Raw genomic sequence first — 21,604 nt, forward strand, 5'->3', positions numbered from 1 at the left:
ATAGGACCCATAGCTTTCCATTGAAAGAGCTGATAAGGATTTTCTCCTACCATATCAATTGTGTTATAGTCTCATACATTATTTTAACATTTCTACAAACTTCAAAGTGTTTCTATCCAATGGTACCAATTATATGCATATCCTGGCTTCTGGGCCTGAGTAACAGGCAGTTACTTTGGGCACGTCAGTCAGACAGGAAGTGGAGAAAAATAGACCCTAGCCTGAAGAAGTTCCTAAAGTGGACACACTCCAATCAGTTTCTGAGACAATTGCCCAGACTTCAAAACTTCAAAACATACTCCCAGCGGAACCAAAAAATAAACGTTTGTTTCCCTGACAATGACTGGCCCGTCATGGGATCCTCAACGGTTCGCTAGCCTCCCAGACACCACGGCAAAAATCAAGCCTCCCAGGAACTATAGACCTTCCTCTGCTTTCTTAAATATCATCCCGCTCTCAAGACCACCCCATGATATTCTATGATGGGCAGTGAAGGAACGGAACCCCAAGATAACGTTATATCAACACTTATTAACCACATTTCAATCATCTTATTATGCAAATGTTATTTACACACACACAACTCTCATCACATTCACACAATGCTATTCCCAAACATAGATAATCAATTAGTTGTTTTTCAACAATATATATTTGTTTTAACCAGCAGGAATATTTTCTAATGTATATCTCATGGTTAGTTCCTAGGATAATGCAACTCATACATGTACATCTTTCAATACTTCTAAATTGAGGTACAGGTTTAAAACAATTACAGGTGCAACTTACTATCTTATACTATATCATAAATGGTCTTAACTAGTTCACACATATTCTACTTTTCATCTAGTTCACACAGATTCTAGTTTTCATCTAGTTCACACAGATCCTAGTTTTCATCTAGTTCACACAGATTCTAGATGTTTAACGCTAAAGGACCAAACCCAGGGCATACCTGGCTAGCACATTTAAAATAATTGGAATTCACCACTTCTGAGGGTCACTTAGTCACACTGACACTTTTCAGAATGAGGTCCTTCTTCCAATAGGGTTTCACCAGGTACCGTGTTTCACACAGAACCCACAGTCACCCTGGCCCCTGGCCCCTCACCCCCCCCAGACCGCACCAATCCCCACTGTGATCAATTCAGTGTCAGGACGGCTCTAGGTCGCCCGCAACCGACCAATGATAGGTGTCTTCGAGTCGACTAACTCTCAGATCATCCTCCACTGACTAGGCCCTGTTTACGCCTCCAAGGTGCCCCCCTCACACAGGAATACACACTCAGAGACTACGTAACAGAGGCCTTTCTTAAAAACTCGACTTTGCGTGTTTCGCTCACCTCTTTCTTTAAAAAAAATGAAGTTTGAGATGTGGTATCCGCTAGGCTCGCTGCCTCTCAGATCATGGGTTGGTCCATCTGCTCCATTCCCGAAGTGTGGTCTCCCTGAGATCCCAAGTATGAGGGATCCCTCGTGCACGATTTACCCAGGTCGTCAGGAGCGGTCACCAAGTGAAGATTCACATCCCCGTCGCCAAATGTTGTGGTTAATTTCTTTACTATCAAATGAGGAGAGACAAACTTATCACACAAGTCAGAGTTATACTTAAACTAAATCTTTATTCACTTATTAATAAGGGAGCAGGTCAATACAACACACACATATAAAGTGAATCGATTGAGTGCTCTACGTTAATGATGGCTGGTCGACGAATCACCCTCAGGTACAACGGTATTTTATAGCCAAGATACACCCCCTTCAGGCTACATGACAAACAAGAGATGTATGGAATGGGTCACAAGGTTAAGATTAGTATGAAAGATACTTATAATTCACAGCAGACAGTATCTCATTGTGTATGGACCGGGGTCTGGCCCTGGAGTCATCTCTCCCTGGTACCTTAAAGAACAGAAACATTAACTCATGCTCTGGAATGCGGTATCACCCAAAGACATCGTAAATCAGTAGAACACACACAGATGAGCATTCTAACAACCCTTTATTCTGTTGAATAAAACAACCATTTGATGCAATAACAGCATTAGAGCATAATCTTGTAATTTTCAGGGGCTAGTTGTTGGCTCTGGGATCGATTGATATATATTGTTATTTCTTTGTCTTTCTTTCTTCCTTTCACTCTCTCTCTCTCATAATCCTTCCTCTCTTTGGGTTCAGAATCTATACTGAACAAAAATATAAAAGCAAAATGCAACAATTTCAATGATTTTACTGAGTTACTGTTCATATTAGGAAATCAGTCAATTGAAATAAATAAATTAGACCCTAATCTATGGATTCCACATGACTGGGCAGGAGCGCAGCCATGGGTGGGCCTGGGAGGACATAAGCCCACCCACTGGGGAGCCAGGGCCAGCCAATCAGAATTCGCTTTTCCCCGCAAAAGGACTTTATTACAGACTTTATTACTCCTCAGTTTCATCAGCTGTCCGTGTGGCTCATTGCAGACCATCCCGCAGGTGAAGAAGCCATATATGGAGGTCCTGGGCTGGCATTGGTACACATGGTCTGCGGTTGTGAGGCCGGTTGGACGTACTGCCAAATTCTCTAAAACGACGTTCAGTAAGTGAGGCGACTCATGGTAGAGAATTAAATCAAATGAAATCAAATTGTATTTGTCACATGCGCCAAATACAACAGGTGTAGACCGTGAACACAATAAAATAACAATAACGAGGCTATATACCGGGGGTACCGGTACTGAGTCAATGTGCAGGGGTACAGGTTAGTCGAGGTAAAAACAAAGGGGGTGGGGTGGAGGGGGTCAATGCAAACAGTCCGGGTGGACATTTGATTAATTGTTCAGAAGTCTTATGGCTTGGGACTAGAAGCTGTTAAGGAGCCTTTTAGACCTAGACTTTGCAATCCGGTACCACTTGCCGTCAACAGCTCTGGTGGACATTCCTGTAGTCAGCATGCCAATTCCACACTCCCTCAAAACTTGACACATCTGTGGGATTGTGTTGTGTGACAAAACTACACATTTTAGAGGGGGCTTTTATTGTCCCCAGCACAAGGTGCACCTGTGTAAGGATTATGCGGTTTAATCAGCTTCTTGATATGCCACACCTGTTAGGTGAATGGATTATCATGGTAAAGGAGAAATGCTCACTAACAGGGATGTTATTGGCCATAGCAAGATTTTGGCCATAGCAAGTATTTTCTCTTTCTCTCTCCCTCTCTCTCTGTCTTTCGCTCTCTCTCTGTCTGTGTCTCTCTCTCCCTCTGTCTCTCTGTCTATCGCTCTGTCTTTGTATCTCTGTCTTTCTCTCGCTCATCTCTCTCTCCCAGACCGGGCAGCGAGGGCCTGGTGGTGAACGGGTTCCAGGCGCCTGCAGACATGGCGAGCACTGCAGAAACCAGGGAGATCAGTAGTAGTGCCATTCATCAAACGCCTGCTTCTCACAGGGCTGTATTTCTCAACTGACGGAAAAGAGAGGGGGCCGGAGGGAGGAGAGAGAGAGAGTGCACATGAGAGAGAGAAGGAGAGCGAAAAAGCCATGCAGTCTCTGAACCTAGACGAGAGGGGGGGGGGGGTTTGAAAGAGAAAGGGAGGGAAACGAAGGATGGAAAAATAGAAAGAGAGGTATATAGCGAGAAGGATATAAGGGGTGAGCTGGTGAGAGAGAAATTCGATAAGATAGAGAAAGAAAGGATGAGATTTCAGTCCTGCCAAATCAATGATGAGTTATGTGTAAAGTGCTTCTGTGGAGCCCTGTGGTGCTGTGCTAGAACTACAGCCATAGCTAAAGGGAACAGAGATCCCTTCTAAAGGCCAGTTACATCAAACCCCACTCATTTAAAAGCTCAGACAGTGCAACTGCTGCTACAGCTGGCTCTAGACACTAATTGGGTACAGAGAAGTAAAGGCTGCCCTGCTGTCAAAATCACATAAGTTTCCCCATAGATACTGATCTGAGATCAGTTAAGAGTTTCTTCCAAATGGTCAAAGTTAGGATTAGGAAGTGTAGCTGATTGTAAATGTGAACTTCTTAAGGATCGGGGTCCCGCTAGCGAGACAACTTCCGGTGAAACTGGAGGGCGCGCAATTCAAATAAATTCTAATAAATATTAGTGATTAGGGCTAGGGGCAGTATTTGCACGGCTGGATAAAAAAATGTACCCGATTTAATCTGGTTACTAATCCTACCCAGTAACTAGAATATGCATATACTTATTATATATGGATAGAAAACACCCTAAAGTTTCTAAAACTGTTTGAATGGTGTCTGTGAGTATAACAGAACTCATTTGGCAGGCAAAACCCTGAGACAGATTCTGACAGGAAGTGGATACCTGATGTGTTGTATTACCTTTAAACCTATGCCATTGAAAAACACAGGGGCTGAGGAATATTTTGGCACTTCCTATTGCTTCCACTAGATGTCACCAGCCTTTACAAAGTGTTTTGAGTCTTCTGGAGGGAGATCTGACCGAACAAGAGCCATGGAACGATGATGGCCCATTAGACACCTGGCGCACGAGTTCATGTTGGGTACCCTCGTTCCAATACGTTATAAAAGAGAATGCATTCGTCCACCTTGAATATTATTCATGTTCTGGTTAAAAAGGCCCTAATGATTTATGCTATACAACGTTTGACATGTTTGAACAAACGTAAATATATTTTTTCCCCTCGTTCATGAAGTGAAGTCCGGCGGGCTTAGATCATGTGCTAACAAGACGGAGATTTTTGGACATAAATGATGAGCTTTTTTGAACAAAACTACATTCGTTATGGACCTGTGATACCTGGAAGTGACATCTGATGAAGAGAATCAAAGGTAATGGATTATTTACATAGTATTTTCGATTTTAGATCTCCCCAACATGGCGGCTAGTCTGTATCCCAACGCGTATTTTTCTGGGCGCAGTGCTCAGATTATTGCAAAGTGTGATTTCCCAGTAAGGTTATTTTTAAATCTGGCAAGTTGATTGCGTTCAAGAGATGTAAATCTATAATTCTTTAAATGACAATATAATATTTTACCAATGTTTTCTAATTTTAATTATTTAATTTGTGGTGCTGACTTGAATGCCGGTTATTGGAGGGAAACGATTTCCTGAACATCAACGCCACAGTAAAACGCTGTTTTTGGATATAAATATGAACTTGATAGAACTAAAAATGCATGCATTGTCTAACACAATGTCCTAGGAGTGTCATCTGTTGGAGATTGTAAAAGGTTAGTGCATAATTTTAGCTGATTTTATGGTTTTGGTGACGCCTGTCTTTGAATTGGCACAACATTACACACAACTCTTGTAAATGTACTGTCCTAACATACTCTAAATTTATGCTTTCGCCGTAAAACCTTTTTGAAATCGTAAAACGTGGTTAGATTAAGGAGATGTTTATCTTTCAAAGGGTGTAAAATAGTTGTATGTTTGAAAATTTTGAATTTTGACATTTATTTGGATTCAAATTTGCCGCTCTTGAAATGCACCTGCTGTTGATGGAGTGCACCACGGGGGGGACGCTTGCGTCCCACCTAGCCCATGGAGGTTAACCTATGATGCACTAACCTTTTACAATCTCCATCAGATGACACTCCTAGGACATTATGTTAGACAATGCATGCATTTTTAGTTCTATCAAGTTCATATTTATATCCAAAAACAGCGTTTTACTATGGCATTGATGTTGAGGAAATCGTTTCCCTCCAATAACCGGCAGTCAAGTCAGCACCACAAATTAAATAATTAAAATTAGAAAACATTGGTAAAATATTATATTGTCATTTAAAGAATTATAGATTTACATCTCTTGAACGCAATCAACTTGCCAGATTTAAAAATAACCTTACTGGGAAATCACACTTTGCAATAATCTGAGCACTGCGCCCAGAAAAATACGCGTTGCGATACAGACTAGCCGCCATGTTGGGGAGATCTAAAATCGAAAATACTATGTAAATAATCCATTACCTTTGATTCTCTTCATCAGATGTCACTTCCAGGTATCACAGGTCCATAACGAATGTAGTTTTGTTCAAAAAAGCTCATCATTTATGTCCAAAAATCTCCGTCTTGTTAGCACATGATCTAAGCCCGCCGGACTTCACTTCATGAACGAGGGGAAAAAATATATTTACGTTCGTTCAAACATGTCAAACGTTGTATAGCATAAATCATTAGGGCCTTTTTTAACCAGAACATGAATAATATTCAAGGTGGACGAATGCATTCTCTTTTATAACGTATTGGAACGAGGGTACCCAACATGAACTCGCGCGCCAGAGTCTAATCGGCCATCACCGTTCCATGGCTCTTGTTCGGTCAGATCTCACAGTAAAAGACTCAAAACACTTTGTAAAGGCTGGTGACATCTAGTGGAAGCAATAGGAAGTGCCAAAACATTAATCAACCCCTGTGTGTTTCAATGGCATAGGCTTAAAGGTAATTCAACTCATCAGGTATCCACTTCCTGTCAGAAAATGTCTCAGGGTTTTGCCTGCCAAATGAGTTCTGTTATACTCACAGACACCATTCAAACAGTTTTAGAAACTTTAGGGTGTTTTCTATCCATATATAATAAGTATATGCATATTCTAGTTACTGGGTAGGATTAGTAACCAGATTAAATCGGGTACGTTTTTTTATCCAGCCGTGAAAATACTGCCCCTAGCCCCAACAGGTTAAACATTTAGGTACATATAAGTGTCTTATATTGGCTGAAAGCTTAAATTCTTGTTAATCTAACTGCACTGTCCGATTTACAGCAACTATTACAGCAAAAACATGCCATGTGATTGTTTGAGGACAGCGTCCCACATTAAAATATTTTTCCACCGGCACAGGTTTCATACATTCACATATAAAGATGAAATATTCACTTACTTTTTAAAAATCTTCCTCTGATTTGTCATCCAAAGGGTCCCAGCAACATGTTGTGTCGTTTTGTTAGATAAAATCCTTCTTTATATCCCAAAAAGTCAGTTTAGTTGGCACCATCAATATGAGTAATCCACTCGTTCAACTTGCAGAGAAAGGAATCCGAAAATCCACCCCTAAACTTTGTTTCAACAACTCAAAATGCATATCTATTTACTCCTCAGATAACCTAAAATGTAATCAAACTATAATATTTATTTCGGAAATAAGTACGTTCAAAAGGAAACCGATTTTAGCAGGTCAGTAATTTCTTCACGGCACTCGCAAACACGGATTTCCAAGACTGTGTCCTTCTACTATTCGTTTTTGAAGTTACAAGCCTGAAACCTTGAACATAGACTTCTGACATCACGTGGAAGCCATAAGAATTGCAGGGAGATAATTTACAATATGACCTTTCTCTTGCATTTCTAAGAGGATGGTCTCTCAAAAAAAAAGAATTCTGGTTGGTTTTTCTTTGGATTTTCTCCTACCATATCTATTGTGTTATATTCTCCTACATTATTTTAACATTTCTACAAACTTCAAAGTGTATTATTTCCAATGGTACCAATTATATGCATATCCTGGCTTCAGGGACTGAGCTACAGGCAGTTTACTTTGGGCACGTCATTCAGGCGGAAATTGAGAAAAAAGGGGCCTAGCCCTAAGAAGTTTAAATGGTCACATACCTCAATGTGAGCTAGCATGATAGCCCCATAACCATCCATTCAGACGACTGCCCTATGGCAGATAATAACTGAATAATTGGCACTTAATTTGACATACCATTATCTTCGGAATACCGAATCCGGAATGTTTCCTTCCTTCCCGTCGCTCCTGGAGGGTCGTTCCATCTTTTCTGCTCACCGCCACTAAAATTGAAATATTGTCATTTCAATTTCATTTTACTTCTGAAAACTAATGATGGATAATGACGATGTTCCATATTTTCCATTGGCTTGGAGAGAAAAGGTCCTTCAAAATCAGGTCAAACTAGGGCTAGAGTTTTCTTTATCCTCACTAGGGGCAAAATGGCCCATTTTGGTGCAGCCAGGCTTGAAATGAAATTGAGTGGGATGAGGGGTTGATTTTACTAAGAGGAAATACATCGCCCTCTCTTTCTTTCCCATTATTTCTCTCTCTTTTTTTTGAACTTTTTTGTACAGTACGTGTCTCTGTCTTTCTTTCACTCCCTATTTATTTATCTCTCTCAATCTTTTTCTCTCTCTTGTTTGTGCAGCTAACTGAGGAGGCTGTAATTGAATCATGTGAGATAAAGATGCAGAACATAATGGCAGTTTGTGCTTTTGTATTAGATTGGTGCAGTAATGACTCTCCTCTTTCCACTCTTCAGATAACCTAAAAGGGGAAATTGGCATGTTTACCATGTTGAATGTATCTGTCAGTGTACAGAATGTGCTGTATGAAATATCTAATGACCCAGTTTTTCCTGCTCATGCTTGTGTTCAGGAATAACTCCCATCCCCCTAGTAATAGAATACAGCGTGTTTTGTATGTTGTGCCTGTTCTTCACCACCACCCCTATACTTGCTTGCTAAAGTGCATAGCCTTTCCACAAATATTTGATCCTCACCCTCGGCCTATTCACCAGTTGTGTGTCGACATGGGATTCTCGAGGGCTTATCTCAGTCCCCCAGGCCAGTATAATTCCACTCTCCAACCAGTCTACTGGTTTATATAATCACTCTCTCTCTCCATCACCAATCAATATATAGTAATTATTACTCTTGTTTGTACAGTGCCCTGTCAGCAGCCGAGCTGTGTGTGTGTGTGTGTGTGTGTGTGTGTGTGTGTGTGTGTGTGTGTGTGTGTGTGTGTGTGTGTGTGTGTGTGTGTGTGTGTGTGTGTGTGTGTGTGTGTATACACCAGTGTGTGTGTGTGTGTGTTCTCTCCCCTTTCACAACCAATGGAGAGGCTTATTCGTCATAATTTAATGTGAATTTTAGTGAAACAACTGGATTTGCTGACGTGTAAAACAGTGCTTAGCCAAAGTGGAGATAAAGCAGAAGCAGGATCATTATAGATGGATGCATGCATATGCAGGAGGAACGCTGAGCTCAGTCAGAACAGTCTCCCTCTCTATCGGTCTCAGTGTGTCAGGTCTCTCATTAGTAAGCTGTCAGAGGAGAGAGAGAAAAGGTCTGTTTGTGGAGGAAGGAGTGTTGGAGGGGTGAGAGAGAGCGTGGAAGAGAGAGGGACAATCACATGCCCAGAGGACCGACCGGAACCCCAGCAGGCGAGAAAGGTGTCTCTCTAACTTGTTTTTCCTTTCCGTCTCACCCTCGCTCTACCTCCACCTCACTTGCCATTATCATTAATCCAAGTGAGCTCATTTTCATCCCTCTTTCTCTCTTTCCCAATGACGTGGACGTCGATGAAGGTGGCCCTCCGCACCTCTCTGATTCAGAGGGGTTAAATGCAGAAGACACATTTCAGTTGAACGCATTCAGTTGTCCAACTGACTACGTATCCCCCTTTCCCTTTCCCCTTCCCTGTCTCTCTGTATTGCTGTCTCCACCATTCTCTTTCTCTCCTCCCTCCCCCCCTTTCTCTCGCCTTTTCTGTTACTCTAGGAACCAGGCAGACAGTTTACCCCTTCACTCCCTCTGACAGAGGAGGCGGAGAAGGTTTCCCCTCTTTCCTCTCCTCTCTTTGATTCATCTATCGCTCCTCTCTTTCTCCTCTGGCTGGAGTTAATGGCTTTAGCATCTCCCTTATCTCAGACACACTGTCATGGCTCAGAGCTGGGATTAACTGGATGTTTGGAGCTGTGTGAGAAACACGCACACACGCGCGCACACACACACACACACACACACACACACACACACACACACACACACACACACACACACACACACACACACACACACACACATACTTGAGAGCAGTGAGATACACACATGCATCCGGCGCACACACACAAAAACATACAAGCATGCACGAGTGCACACACACACACAAACATACAAGCATGCACGAGTGCACACACACACACACACACACAAACATACAAGCATGCACGAGTGCACACACACACACACACAAGGCATAAACTAGCACTAATTAGCAGCGTGTCATTTCACTGATTTGTTCCACAACATCCAGTTTCATCACACCCTCCATCAGGGGAGGGAAGACACAGCAGAGCAGCAATCAGACACTCAAACCATCCATGTAATCATCTAATCATCTGCTCCAGCATCCGCCTGCTTGTCCCTACAGGGCCTGCATGTGTGTGTGTGTGAGAGAGAGAGAGAGAGAGAGAGAGAGAGAGAGAGAGAGAGAGAGAGAGAACATGCGACACACATACGCAGGCGCGCACACCTACATACACGTCTGGCTGTCTATACATTAAAGCCCAATATACCACAGTGCTGTCACAGTCAGACTTTCATGGCCACTCCCCCCCCTGCGTGACCCTGTCCTCTAGTCAGCCAAGGGGACGATATGACAGCTTGCTGACAGGCCTGATGGGAGCGCCCCTGGCCCCTGCTGCTGCTCACACATGCACAGACACAGACACGGTCGCTCGCACAAACAGTCACACACACATACACACACTCTCTCTCTCATACACACACACACACACACACACACACACACACACACACACACACACACACACACACACACACACACACACACACACACACACACACACACACACACACACACACACACACACACACACACACACACACACCCATGGCTCATCTCATCACCCTGAGCTGCTGCCACTGTGGTAGGAGACCCTTCACCCTGCACAGACGCTTAGCCAGCTGACAACCTCACACACAAAGCTGGGGACACTCACACACACACACACACACCCATATCCCTTTCTTCTTTGAGTACAGAGGAAGAGGAGAATAGGGCGCTTAGAGAGAGACAGAAAGAGAGAGAGAGCAACCCCCATCTTAATTCACATAATGTAGATGTTTTCCAAGATTTTATATGTACTGAGAGATGTTTGACCACTGTAGACATGGGGGGACCTTGACTTCTCACAGAATAGTGATCATGAGCATCAGATCCATATTACCCCTATCTGTATCCACCAAAGCCGAACTCACTCCCGTCTTCACATAGGCCTGCTATGTGGTCACAGTGTGCGTTCATAGGGGCTTGCTGATTGGACTTCAGCCCAGAGAAAAGGAGGACACTGGATGATTGGGCGCCACTGTGCCCCTGAGTGTCATTGGACATGTTTGTCCTGGCCCTCTACCATTTCATTTTAAACGAGTGTGTTTGTGTCCCTCGCTTTTCGTAGCTCAAACCACATGCCCACCGACATGTCCGCTCTACACAAACAACCCTGGCAATGCCAGTCGCTCAATGTGTCATCCTGGAATCATAATGGGTATGGGTAAGGGGGTCACCCAATTTCTAGGGGGGTTTGGGGTGGAGAAATGAATCAAATGACTCCCTCGTTTTCCTCTCGTTTCCTCTCTTGCACAATTCTGACAACGTTAGTCACACAGCAGTGGCGTTGACGGGCTAAACGGCTGCCAAGAAACGAGGGAATAAAACAAGAAAAAAAGCTAGGCTTTCTAAATGAAAAACAAGTATTAAAGTCTTTGCTCTGTTTTGTGTTAACTGGCTCTAAGTGATGGCTAAAAACGTTGACTGGATTGATTTGGTTTGCATTGGTTCTGAGGGCAGTTCGTGTTAGCGTGATTAGCGCCATGGCGGCCATTTTGTCTACGTCACACGTCTCCAGTTTCCTCCTGGGTAGGTGATTATGGATGGGATATATTGGAGACAGATAGCCATCTTAGGGCTAACAAATGCTTGATTGAAGTCCTGCGGAGCGTAATGAGAAAGGATCACAGCTCTGTAGCCGACAGGAGCCGTTTCTCAATGCGTTGTGGATGTGTCATATTATGATATATGATATTCATCATTAACAGTTTGTTCAGGTTTGACTGATAATGCAGACGACAGGAAATGGAATCAGAGTGTAATGCAGGATTGATTTGATTCCTAAATCATCTAGTTTGATTGAGGCCTGCCGCCCTCACACGCTGTCTGCTCTGCTTCCTGTAAATCTCCCAGTATGTCTCCCAAATGGCACCCTATTCCCTTTTTAGTGCACTACTTTTGACCCGGGCCCATAGGGCTCTGGTCAAAAGTAGTGCACCGTATAGGGAATAGGGTACAATTTGGGATGCAGGCCCTCTATTTCCTATGCCACTTACTTAGCGTCTGATTTGCTGCGATGTTTTCACCTATTATTTGAATATCGAGGCAATACAACTCAAAGGGAGGGGCAGTCTTTTACTGCCTCAAAAGAACAGGTGCAGATGCTTAGTAACCATAGCCATCACATCTTTTATACATCTTTCCTATTTTCTCAATAAAACTGTTATGAAGTACATCTGTTCTCAAACCAGTCTGGAGGATAGAGTTCACCTTTACCCCCACACAACAAAACAAACAGAACTTCCACTCTACTGCATAGACGTGTAGACACACACACACACACACACACACACACACACACACACACACACACACACACACACACACACACACACACACACACACACACACACACACACACACACACACACACACACACACACACACACACACACACACACACACACTGTACACACACACACTGTCAACACACATACAAACACACAGCCTCCCCCCACACACCACACATTCTGCTCAACAAAGTGTACCCCACTACATAGAGACGCTCCTATGTGGCTCAGTACCACCAGCCTTATATAATGTATTATTAAAGCTTAACGCTTATGCTCTTTCATGTCTTAATACTTTATACAGTAAAAGCCTCCCCTAGAGATTGCCACTGTCTTCCATTAGGCTCATACTCTGACAAAATGTTGGTTTATTTTTATACATACAGTACATGCAGTACTGCAGGAACGTTGTGTTTAACTGCCAGTACAGTAAAGAACAGTACTTTAGTTTTTCTTTGGTTGTTATGTGAAATAGGCTACATGGGAGTGTGAGCGATGTGAAGGACAGAGAGAGTTGGGGGATATGTTGGTTGGATGGGAGCGAGATTCTTGATGGGGGAAGGGCTCAATCCTGCCATTCAGGGCCGGGTGGACGAGTGTGGGTGAAGAGGTGGAGGAGGGAGACAGTCGCAGCTCATCTTGTCTGCGGTGAAACTTCCTTCAGGAATGCCATCAAATTCCAGAGGCATACACACACACTCACACACAGACACACACACACACACACAGACACACACACACACACACACACACACACACACACACACACACACACACACACACACACACACACACACACACACACACACACACACACACACACACACACACACACACACACACACACACACACACACACACACACACACACACCAGCCACCCTTATCTCCTCTCTCACTCAGACAGAGACTTACAGTATTAGACGCACATCCTCTCCTCTTTCTAACAAGCGCTCTCAGAACTATATCTACTGCATAACAGGGCCTGGAGAGAGTAGGATATAGACAGCAGGTCAGCCTCCTGTCTCACTCTATACAAATGACCCTCTCATCCCAGCACATGACATGCTGTTAGGACTGTGCATTGCGCGAGAGGCTTGTTAAAGCCTTCAGTGTTTATAGTATATTCAACAGTGGTGTCTTTGAGTCTGTAGGGAAATAGATGAGCTAGCCAGAGGAACATGTTGTGTCTGTATCGTGTGTGTGTGTTTCGGTAATACGTGTGTGTGTGTGTGTCTCTCTAGGGTGTGTGTGTGTAGTGTTCGCTGTCTGAGCTCCAAAACACACATGCATGGAGACACACTCTCTCTCTCCCTTTCTCTCTTCCATGCTAGCATTGTGATTGTTACTTAAAATTTGTTTGTGTTTTATTTGCTCGTATTACAGTATGCGGTCATTCATACCAACTTCCTTTTCCAAATGCACTTATTGTAAGTCCCCCGGGATAAGAGGGTCTCAATCAAATCTAAAACATAAGCGTGTTCTGTAGAGAGAGGAAATTGACTGTAGCACACCTCCATCACCATGTCCATTAGCCTTGTGTCTCTATCTGTCACGCTGGGCCAACACACACACACACACACACACACACACACACACACACACACACACACACACACACACACACACACACACACACACACACACACACACACACACACACACCCTCAGACCACTCACCCAGACCACTCACAGGTCAGCTATCCAATAGGGACTCGGTCGGCACGGTAAGTCCGAGGTTTTAGCCAATCGATGCGAATGAAAATGGATTCAAGTGACGGGAGTGATAGCAGACACAGCCCTGTTGTCTCAGGAGTGGTCTCTACTTCTTCCCCTTCTAGTAGGAGGAAATGGATACAGTGGAAATTGATGAGGGAAAATACATGAGAAACATGGGAGATTCTTTCCGCCCAGTGGGGTATAGCAGAAATCAGTGAAGGCAAGAGTTTAGGGTTGCGGTAGATTCCCTTTATTTTTAGCTGGTAAGGAGTTTGGAATGTTGTGGGGGAATCAATGGGAGGATCACTGTACTGTGGAGAGAGCATGTGTGTGAGAGACACACACACTGACACAGAAGTAGACCGCACACACACGCACATACACACTGACAGAAGTAGACTGCACACACACACACACACACACACACACACTGACACACAGACACACACATTCTCTCTCTCACAGGCTCCAGCTAACACTACCTCTTCCTTAATAATGCAAGAACAAAACCATCAACTGGCAGGGAGTCTCTCTGCGTCTCTCTCTCTCTCTCTCTCTCTGACACACACTCCTCTTTCGTCCTCTCCCTCGCTCCTCTCATCTCTGAAACGGACATATTTCTCCCAGTCGGTGCCCCTTTGACTGTTTGATGTGTAGATCTCCCTCTTTTTCTGATGCTGTTGCCCGCTCACTGTTTTGGCCATCTGCTACTCATACAGTTTGGATCACACTACTGAACGGTGCTTCGCCCCCACCATCAACGCAGCGCTGTCTTTTGACCGAGTTGATTGATTGATGTTTCATTGTGTTTCTCTAATGCTCGGCGGCTTGGAAGCGGCTTCGACGTTTCTCTCGTCATAGTACGATAATGAGATGGTGGTTTATTTAAAGTGACTTATAGTGAATGCAGTACAGGACCGAAGGTGTTTTGACCTGACCAGGATCGACTTTTGACCCTACAGTCCAGGGCACAGTGTTTCCTGGTCAGGGTTGTGGTGACCTGGTCACGGTCATGTGGTCAGTGAAAACTCCTGATCCTAAGTAAACAACAGGTCCCCATGCAGACATCAAACAGGGCAGCAGGTAGCCTTGCCGTTAAAGCTGGTTCCAATACCCGAGCTGACAAGGTGGAAAATTGGTCGATGTGCCCTTGAGCAAGGCACTTCACCCTCATTTTCTCCAGGGGCGCCGTACTACTATGGCTGACCCTGTAAACAACGCTTTTCACTGCACCTATCCGGTGTATGTGACAGTAACACATTTAAATCTCATAACCTTCTCCAGCCAACTGGTCCATGGAAACCATAGTTAATGTAACCTCTGCTCTGTCTGTGTGCTGTGTGTTTGAACCATATAGTAGTTCATGTAACCTCTGCTCTGTGTGTTTGAACCATACAGTAGTTCATGTAACCTCTGCTCTGTGTTTGAACCACACAGTAGTTCATGTAACCTCTGCTCTGTGTTTGAACCACACAGTAGTTAAGGTAACCTCTGCTCTGTGTTTGAACCACACAGTAGTTAATGTAACCTCTGCTCTGTGTTTGAACCACACAGTAGTTAAGGTAACCTCTGCTCTGTGTTTGAACCATACAGTAGTTAAGGTAACCTCTGCTCTGTGTTTGAACCATAAAGTAGTTAAGGTAACCTCTGCTCTGTGTGTTTGAACCACACAGTAGTTAAGGTAACCTCTGCTCTGTGTGTTTGAACCACACAGTAGTTAAGGTATACTCTGCTCTGTGTTTGAACCACACAGTAGTTCATGTAACCTCTGCTCTGTGTTTGAACCACACAGTAGTTAAGGTAACCTCTGCTCTGTGTTTGAACCATACAGTAGTTAAGGTAACCTCTTCTCTGTGTTTGAACCACACAGTAGTTCATGTAACCTCTGCTCTGTGTGTTTGAACCATACAGTACTTAAGGTAAACTCTGTTCTGTGTGTTTGAACCATACAGTAGTTAAGGTAACCTCTGCTCTGTGTTTGAACTATACAGTAGTTAAGGTAACCTCTGCTCTGTGTGTTTGAACCACACAGTAGTTCATGTAACCTCTGCTCTGTGTGTTTGAACCACACAGTAGTTCATGTAACCTCTGCTCTGTGTGTTTGAACCACACAGTAGTTAAGGTGACCTCTGCTCTGTGTGTTTGAACCACACAGTAGTTCATGTAACCTCTGGTCTGTGTGTTTGAACCATACAGTAGTTCATGTAACCTCTGGTCTGTGTGTTTCTGTCTCATAGATTTCTCGGGGTGCCCCCAGGCAGAGGGAGCTGCCCCCTGACAGGACCTCTGCCCTTTGACCTCATCTACACAGACTACCACGGCATGCAGCAGATGAAGCAGCACATGGGGCTCTCGCTCAAGCGACACAAGTATGTGTGTGTGTGTGTGTGTGTGTGTGTGTGTGTGTGTGTGTGTGTGTGTGTGTGTGTGTGTGTGTGTGTGTGTGTGTGTGTGTGTGTGTGTGTGTGTGTGTGTGTGTGTGTGTGTGTGTGTGTGTGTGTGTGTGTGTGTGTGTTTGCGTGTGCGCCTACGTGCCAGGGGGTGTATAATATACATGTGTCAGTGTGATGTCATAGCTAAGGTTTACGGCCTGTATTTTATGAGTCCATTAGGGCTGCTTGTTAGGTGCACTGCTACTGACGTGTCTCTCTGCTCGTAACTCACACAGTTAATTAATCCCTTATAGGTCAGTAAAACATCCCTCAGTCTCCGGCCAGACTGTCAGTTCTGTCTAATCTTATGATGGAAGGGGAGGGGGAGGCATCAATACAAAAGGACAGCACCACAGCAGTATCAATACACACTCTCTCCATCCACTGAGAATTACATGACAGGTCTTCCTTTTGAAGTCCACACAGGCATAAATGAATTCAGAGAAACACAAACGCACACATAGACAACAGCAAAAGACACATACATTTTCTTACATTTTAACTGCATTGTTGAGAAAGGGCTCATAAGTAACTGTTTCACGGTAAAGTCTACACTTGTATTCGACGCATGTGACAAATAAATTGATTTGATTTGACACATGTTTAGAGGCAGACCCACACACACACACACACATGTTCAGTCTATCTGACACACACCATTGGCAGACTTTTCTGCTCGGCAACACACAGCACCAACTAGAACGCATACAGCACAAGGCTCATACCAGCTCATCTTCTATATACAGTATGCACCAGCCCAGCTGCCAACAGCTTCTTATTACTGTTGTACCGGTTGGGTTCTGCGTTGAGGTTAACTATCAATCGTAGGGAGGCGCTGAGAGAATGAGGGAGCGAGATGGAGGGGAAGAAAGATAGAGGGAGAGGGAGAGAGCGCAAATGGAAGAGTGGCAGGCCTCTTGACTCAAACTGACACCAGATAACAGCCGATGCCTACGCCATGTATTTTTAAAATCCAGTTATGAATGAGGGATGAGAGAGTTTTGGTATGCGTGCGTGTGTGTATGCATTTTGGCATGAGGTAAGAGCATGAGAAGTGGGCCCGATGCTCTGGTTAAATTATCCCTATCCCAGCAGCTCTCGCTATCTCTCTGTGTATACGTTCGTGTGTGTGTTTGAGCACAAGAGCATAGTAAGTAAACCCTGAAATCCACCCAGCAGACTCTCTCTATGTGTGTGTGTGTGTGTGTGTGTGTGTGTGTGTGTGTGTGTGTGTGTGTGTGTGTGTGTGTTTTATACTTGTGGGGTCCCCACAGGAATAGTAAACAAACAACAAGTTGGTCAAACGCTATCTCTAGAGGGTTTAGGGTTAAGGTTAGAATTAGTGTTAGAATGAGGTTTAGGAGATAGCGTTAAGTTTCAGGTTAGGTTTTGGGGTTAAGGTTAGGGTCAGGGTTAAGATTAGGGTTAAGGTAAAAGTGTGTGTATCATGTTTCAGGGAAGACCCAGATGCAGATGGTGTCGAAGTAACAAAGGTTTATTACTAGAACAGGGGGCAGGCAAAACGACAGGTCAAGGGCAGGCAGAGGTCAGTAATCCAGATCAGAGTCCAAAAGGTACGGAATGGCAGGCAGTCTCAGGGCAGGCAGAGGTCAGTAATCCAGATCAGAGTCCAAAAGGTACAGAATGGCAGGCAGTCTCAGGGCAGGCAGAGGTCAGTAATCCAGTGAGATGTGACAAGGTACAGAACAGCAGGCAGGCTCAGGGCAGGCAGAATGGTCAAAACCGGGAAAACTAGAAAACAGGAACTAGAAACAGACAGGAGCAAAGGGGAAACCGCTGGGTCGGCTTGACGAACAAAACAAACTGGCAACAGACATACAGAGAACACAGGTATAAATACACAGGGAAATAATGAGGGGAGATGGGAGACACCTGCTGGGGGGTGGAGACAAGCACACAGACAGGTGAAACAGATCAGGGTGTGATGGTGTGTGTGTGTGTTTGTGACCAAACAACTTTGTCCGACTGGTCGTAATAGTTTGCTGAGGTCAGCAGCTCTCCCAGACAGTGAGTCGTGTTGATTTCTGCCTGGCCTAGGCAAAGCAGCACATGTCAATCTCTCCCGATCAATCAAGGGTTTGCGGTGTATAAATCAACTACTTTTTTGAGTACAGTGTGATTTGAGGTTTCGAAACGTAATTAATATCAGAACTTTTTGAAAAGTAAGCCCTAAACATATTCAGATGTAGCTATGGTAAACAACCTTCGATATTATTATTTAATGAGCGAGCTCACATAATAAATCTCTCTGCAACACACAGGGAATTGGCGTCACTATGAAATGTACGACCCACTCATTATACGATACATTACATGTATAAAGCTCAGTATTTATTTGCAAGAAGAACAAACTCCAGCGCTTTCTTCCGCACGGTACATCATATTACAAAGCTTTTATACTACAAACATGAATGACTTATTAGTCTAGTCCACACCTTATTGGAGCCTCATACGCTTTAAAGGATGAAGTAGCCTTTAGACACTGGATTCTCCCCTCTACTTTAACCCCAGATGTAGTGCTTTACCCACAATCCTTAGAGGATTTGTGGACAAGAATGAGATACGAGCCTTTTATCGGCCCTATCAACTGAAAGGCATATCATTAATCAAGTGCAGAGCTCCTGGGCCCTTCAGTCTCTGTTTAATTACTTTGGTTTGATGTTTCTCCCAACGTCCAGATGCATTAATAATGCCTGGCCAGCCAATACGCTAGTTTCCTGGGAGGGGGAGGTGTGTGTGTGTGTGTGTGTGTGTGTGTGTGTGTGTGTGTGTGTGTGTGTGTGCGCGTTCAGGGGAGGAAGAAGAGGATGGGGGGTCAATGATAAGAAGAGGGCAGAGGTCTGGTAAAGATGCTGAAAGCTGATATTGTGCGGCTTTAAATCACACCTCCCAACTGATAATGGGGTAGCACAAGGGGATGTGTGAAACTTACTCCTCAGCCTGAAGTCTCCCCACTTGGGCCAGCTAGCTTTTCGCGTGGCGCCATCTGGTAAGACCCTTCAGGAGGGTGGCCACGTGTGCTAGCAAGGCAGAGGTCCTGAGTTCGCGGCGGTTATGGATCGAATCGGGAGGAAGTGGTACTCGCTAAGCAAGCTGCTAAAGGGGGGTGACGTTCTTTACATACGCACAGTGAATTTACTGCTCTGATAGAGCAGAGCTGGAAGAGGACTGCGAGGGCATACATACAGCACACATGTGCGCGCACACACACAGAGAAAATGTTACGTAAGCAGATACACTCACTCATTAACCCAGGCCATTCCTCACCTCACAAACGTACTCACCTCATGAATGGCTACTGGGAGCACTGATCACACTATTTACAAGCCACAGTTACCGTTTTCCCATTTTTGAACAAGATAGCGTAATGTACACTGAGTGGACAAAACATTAGGAACACCTTTCATAATATTGAGTTGCACCCCCTTTTGCCCTCAGAACAGCCTCAATTCATCGGGGCATAGACTCTACAAGGCGTTTAAAGTATTCCGCAGGGATGCTGGCCCATGTTGTCTCCAATGCTTCTCACATTTGTGTCAAGTTGGCTGGATGTCCTTTGGGTGGTGGACCATTCTTGATACAAGCGTTGCAGTTCTTGACACACTGAAACGGGTGCACCTGGCACCTACTACTACTGTATACCCCGTTCAAAGGCATTTCAATCGTGTGTCTTGCCTGTTCACTTTCTGAATGGAAAACATAAACAATCCATGCCTCAATTGTCTCAAGGCTTAAAAATGCTTCTTTAACCCGTCTCCTCCCCTTTATCTATTCTGATTGAAGTGGATTTAACAAGTGAGAACAGTAAGCGATCATAGCTTTCACCTGGATGTACCTGGCCAGTCAGTATGTCATGGTAAGAACAGGTGTTCCTAATGTTTTGTATACTCAGTGTATAAGAGACTTAGTATTTATCTATATCAGTGGTTTGTGATGTAGGACACATATTTATCTATATCAGTGGTTTGTGATGTAGGACACATATTTATCTATATCAGTGGTTTGTGATGTAGGACACATATTTATCTATATCAGTGGTTTGTGATGTAGGACACATATTTATCTATATCAGTGGTTTGTGATGTAGAACACATATTTATCTACAGTATTTCAGTGGTTTAAACCTAAACAGAAACAGTGGGGGGTGACAGCCTCCCACCCTGTCGTCCCCTAAGGACCGTTCCCGCTACAAGCAACAATTTAACCAAGATTAGTCCCCATTCTGATCCTCTGCTAGATATGCTACCAGATATTCCACTCAGTAACTCCAAAGCCATTTCCCTCCTTCTTTTCATTCCTTCATCCCTCCTTCCCACCATCCCTTCACACCTCCAGGGTAATCTTGTCTGTTGGCAGAAAATTCTTTTTTGAGACGATGAGGGAGGGAGGGAGGGAGGGAGGGAGGGAGGGAGGGAGGGAGGGAGGGAGGGAGGGATGAGAGAGAGAGAGATAGGGATGAGAGAGAGAGAGATAGGGAGGGATAGAGGAAGGGAGGGAGGGAGCGAGGGAGGGAGGGATGAGGGAGAGAGAGATAGGGAGGGATATAGAAAGGGAGGGAGGGATGAGAGAGAGAGAGAGAGAGAGAGAGAGAGAGAGAGATAGGGAGGGATAGAGGAAGGGAGGGAGGGAGCAAGGGAGGGAGGGATGAGAGAGAGAGAGAGAGAGAGAGATAGGGAGGGATAGAGAAAGGGAGGGAGGGATGAGAGAGAGAGAGAGAGAGAGAGAGTAGGGAGGGATAGAGAAAGGGAGGGAGGGATGAGAGAGAGAGAGAGAGAGAGAGAGAGAGAGAGAAGAGATAGGGAGGGATAGAGAAAGGGAGGGAGGGAGCGAGGCAGAACTGAAAGTTAAATCTCTCATCAATGTTTCATGCCACCGCTCTGAAAGCGGCCCCCTTGACTTACAGCTCCCTATCCCTCCCTATCTCTCTACTCAAAGAAGCATGGCACTTTTTTAGACGCTCCCGTGCAGATGAGATGTCGTCTTCAGACGCTCCCTTCGAGATATATCGCTGTCGATCTAA

At 44.5% G+C, this 21,604-nt stretch overlaps 1 protein-coding gene across 2 annotated transcripts in view; it reads left to right on the forward strand.

The window, feature by feature from the left end:
* Positions 1 to 21,604, forward strand: part of LOC106588199 (alpha-1,6-mannosylglycoprotein 6-beta-N-acetylglucosaminyltransferase B) — a 162,913-nt gene that overhangs the window by 109,268 nt on the left and 32,041 nt on the right. For both annotated transcript variants that reach the window (XM_014176958.2, XM_014176968.2), the window contains exon 9: positions 16,369 to 16,500. In XM_014176958.2, the coding sequence (XP_014032433.1) occupies positions 16,369 to 16,500 (132 nt within the window). The remainder of the gene's footprint in view (positions 1 to 16,368; positions 16,501 to 21,604) is intronic.

Source organism: Salmo salar, chromosome ssa02, assembly GCF_905237065.1.
Source record: "Salmo salar chromosome ssa02, Ssal_v3.1, whole genome shotgun sequence".
In the NCBI taxonomy this organism is placed as follows: Eukaryota; Metazoa; Chordata; class Actinopteri; order Salmoniformes; family Salmonidae; genus Salmo; species Salmo salar.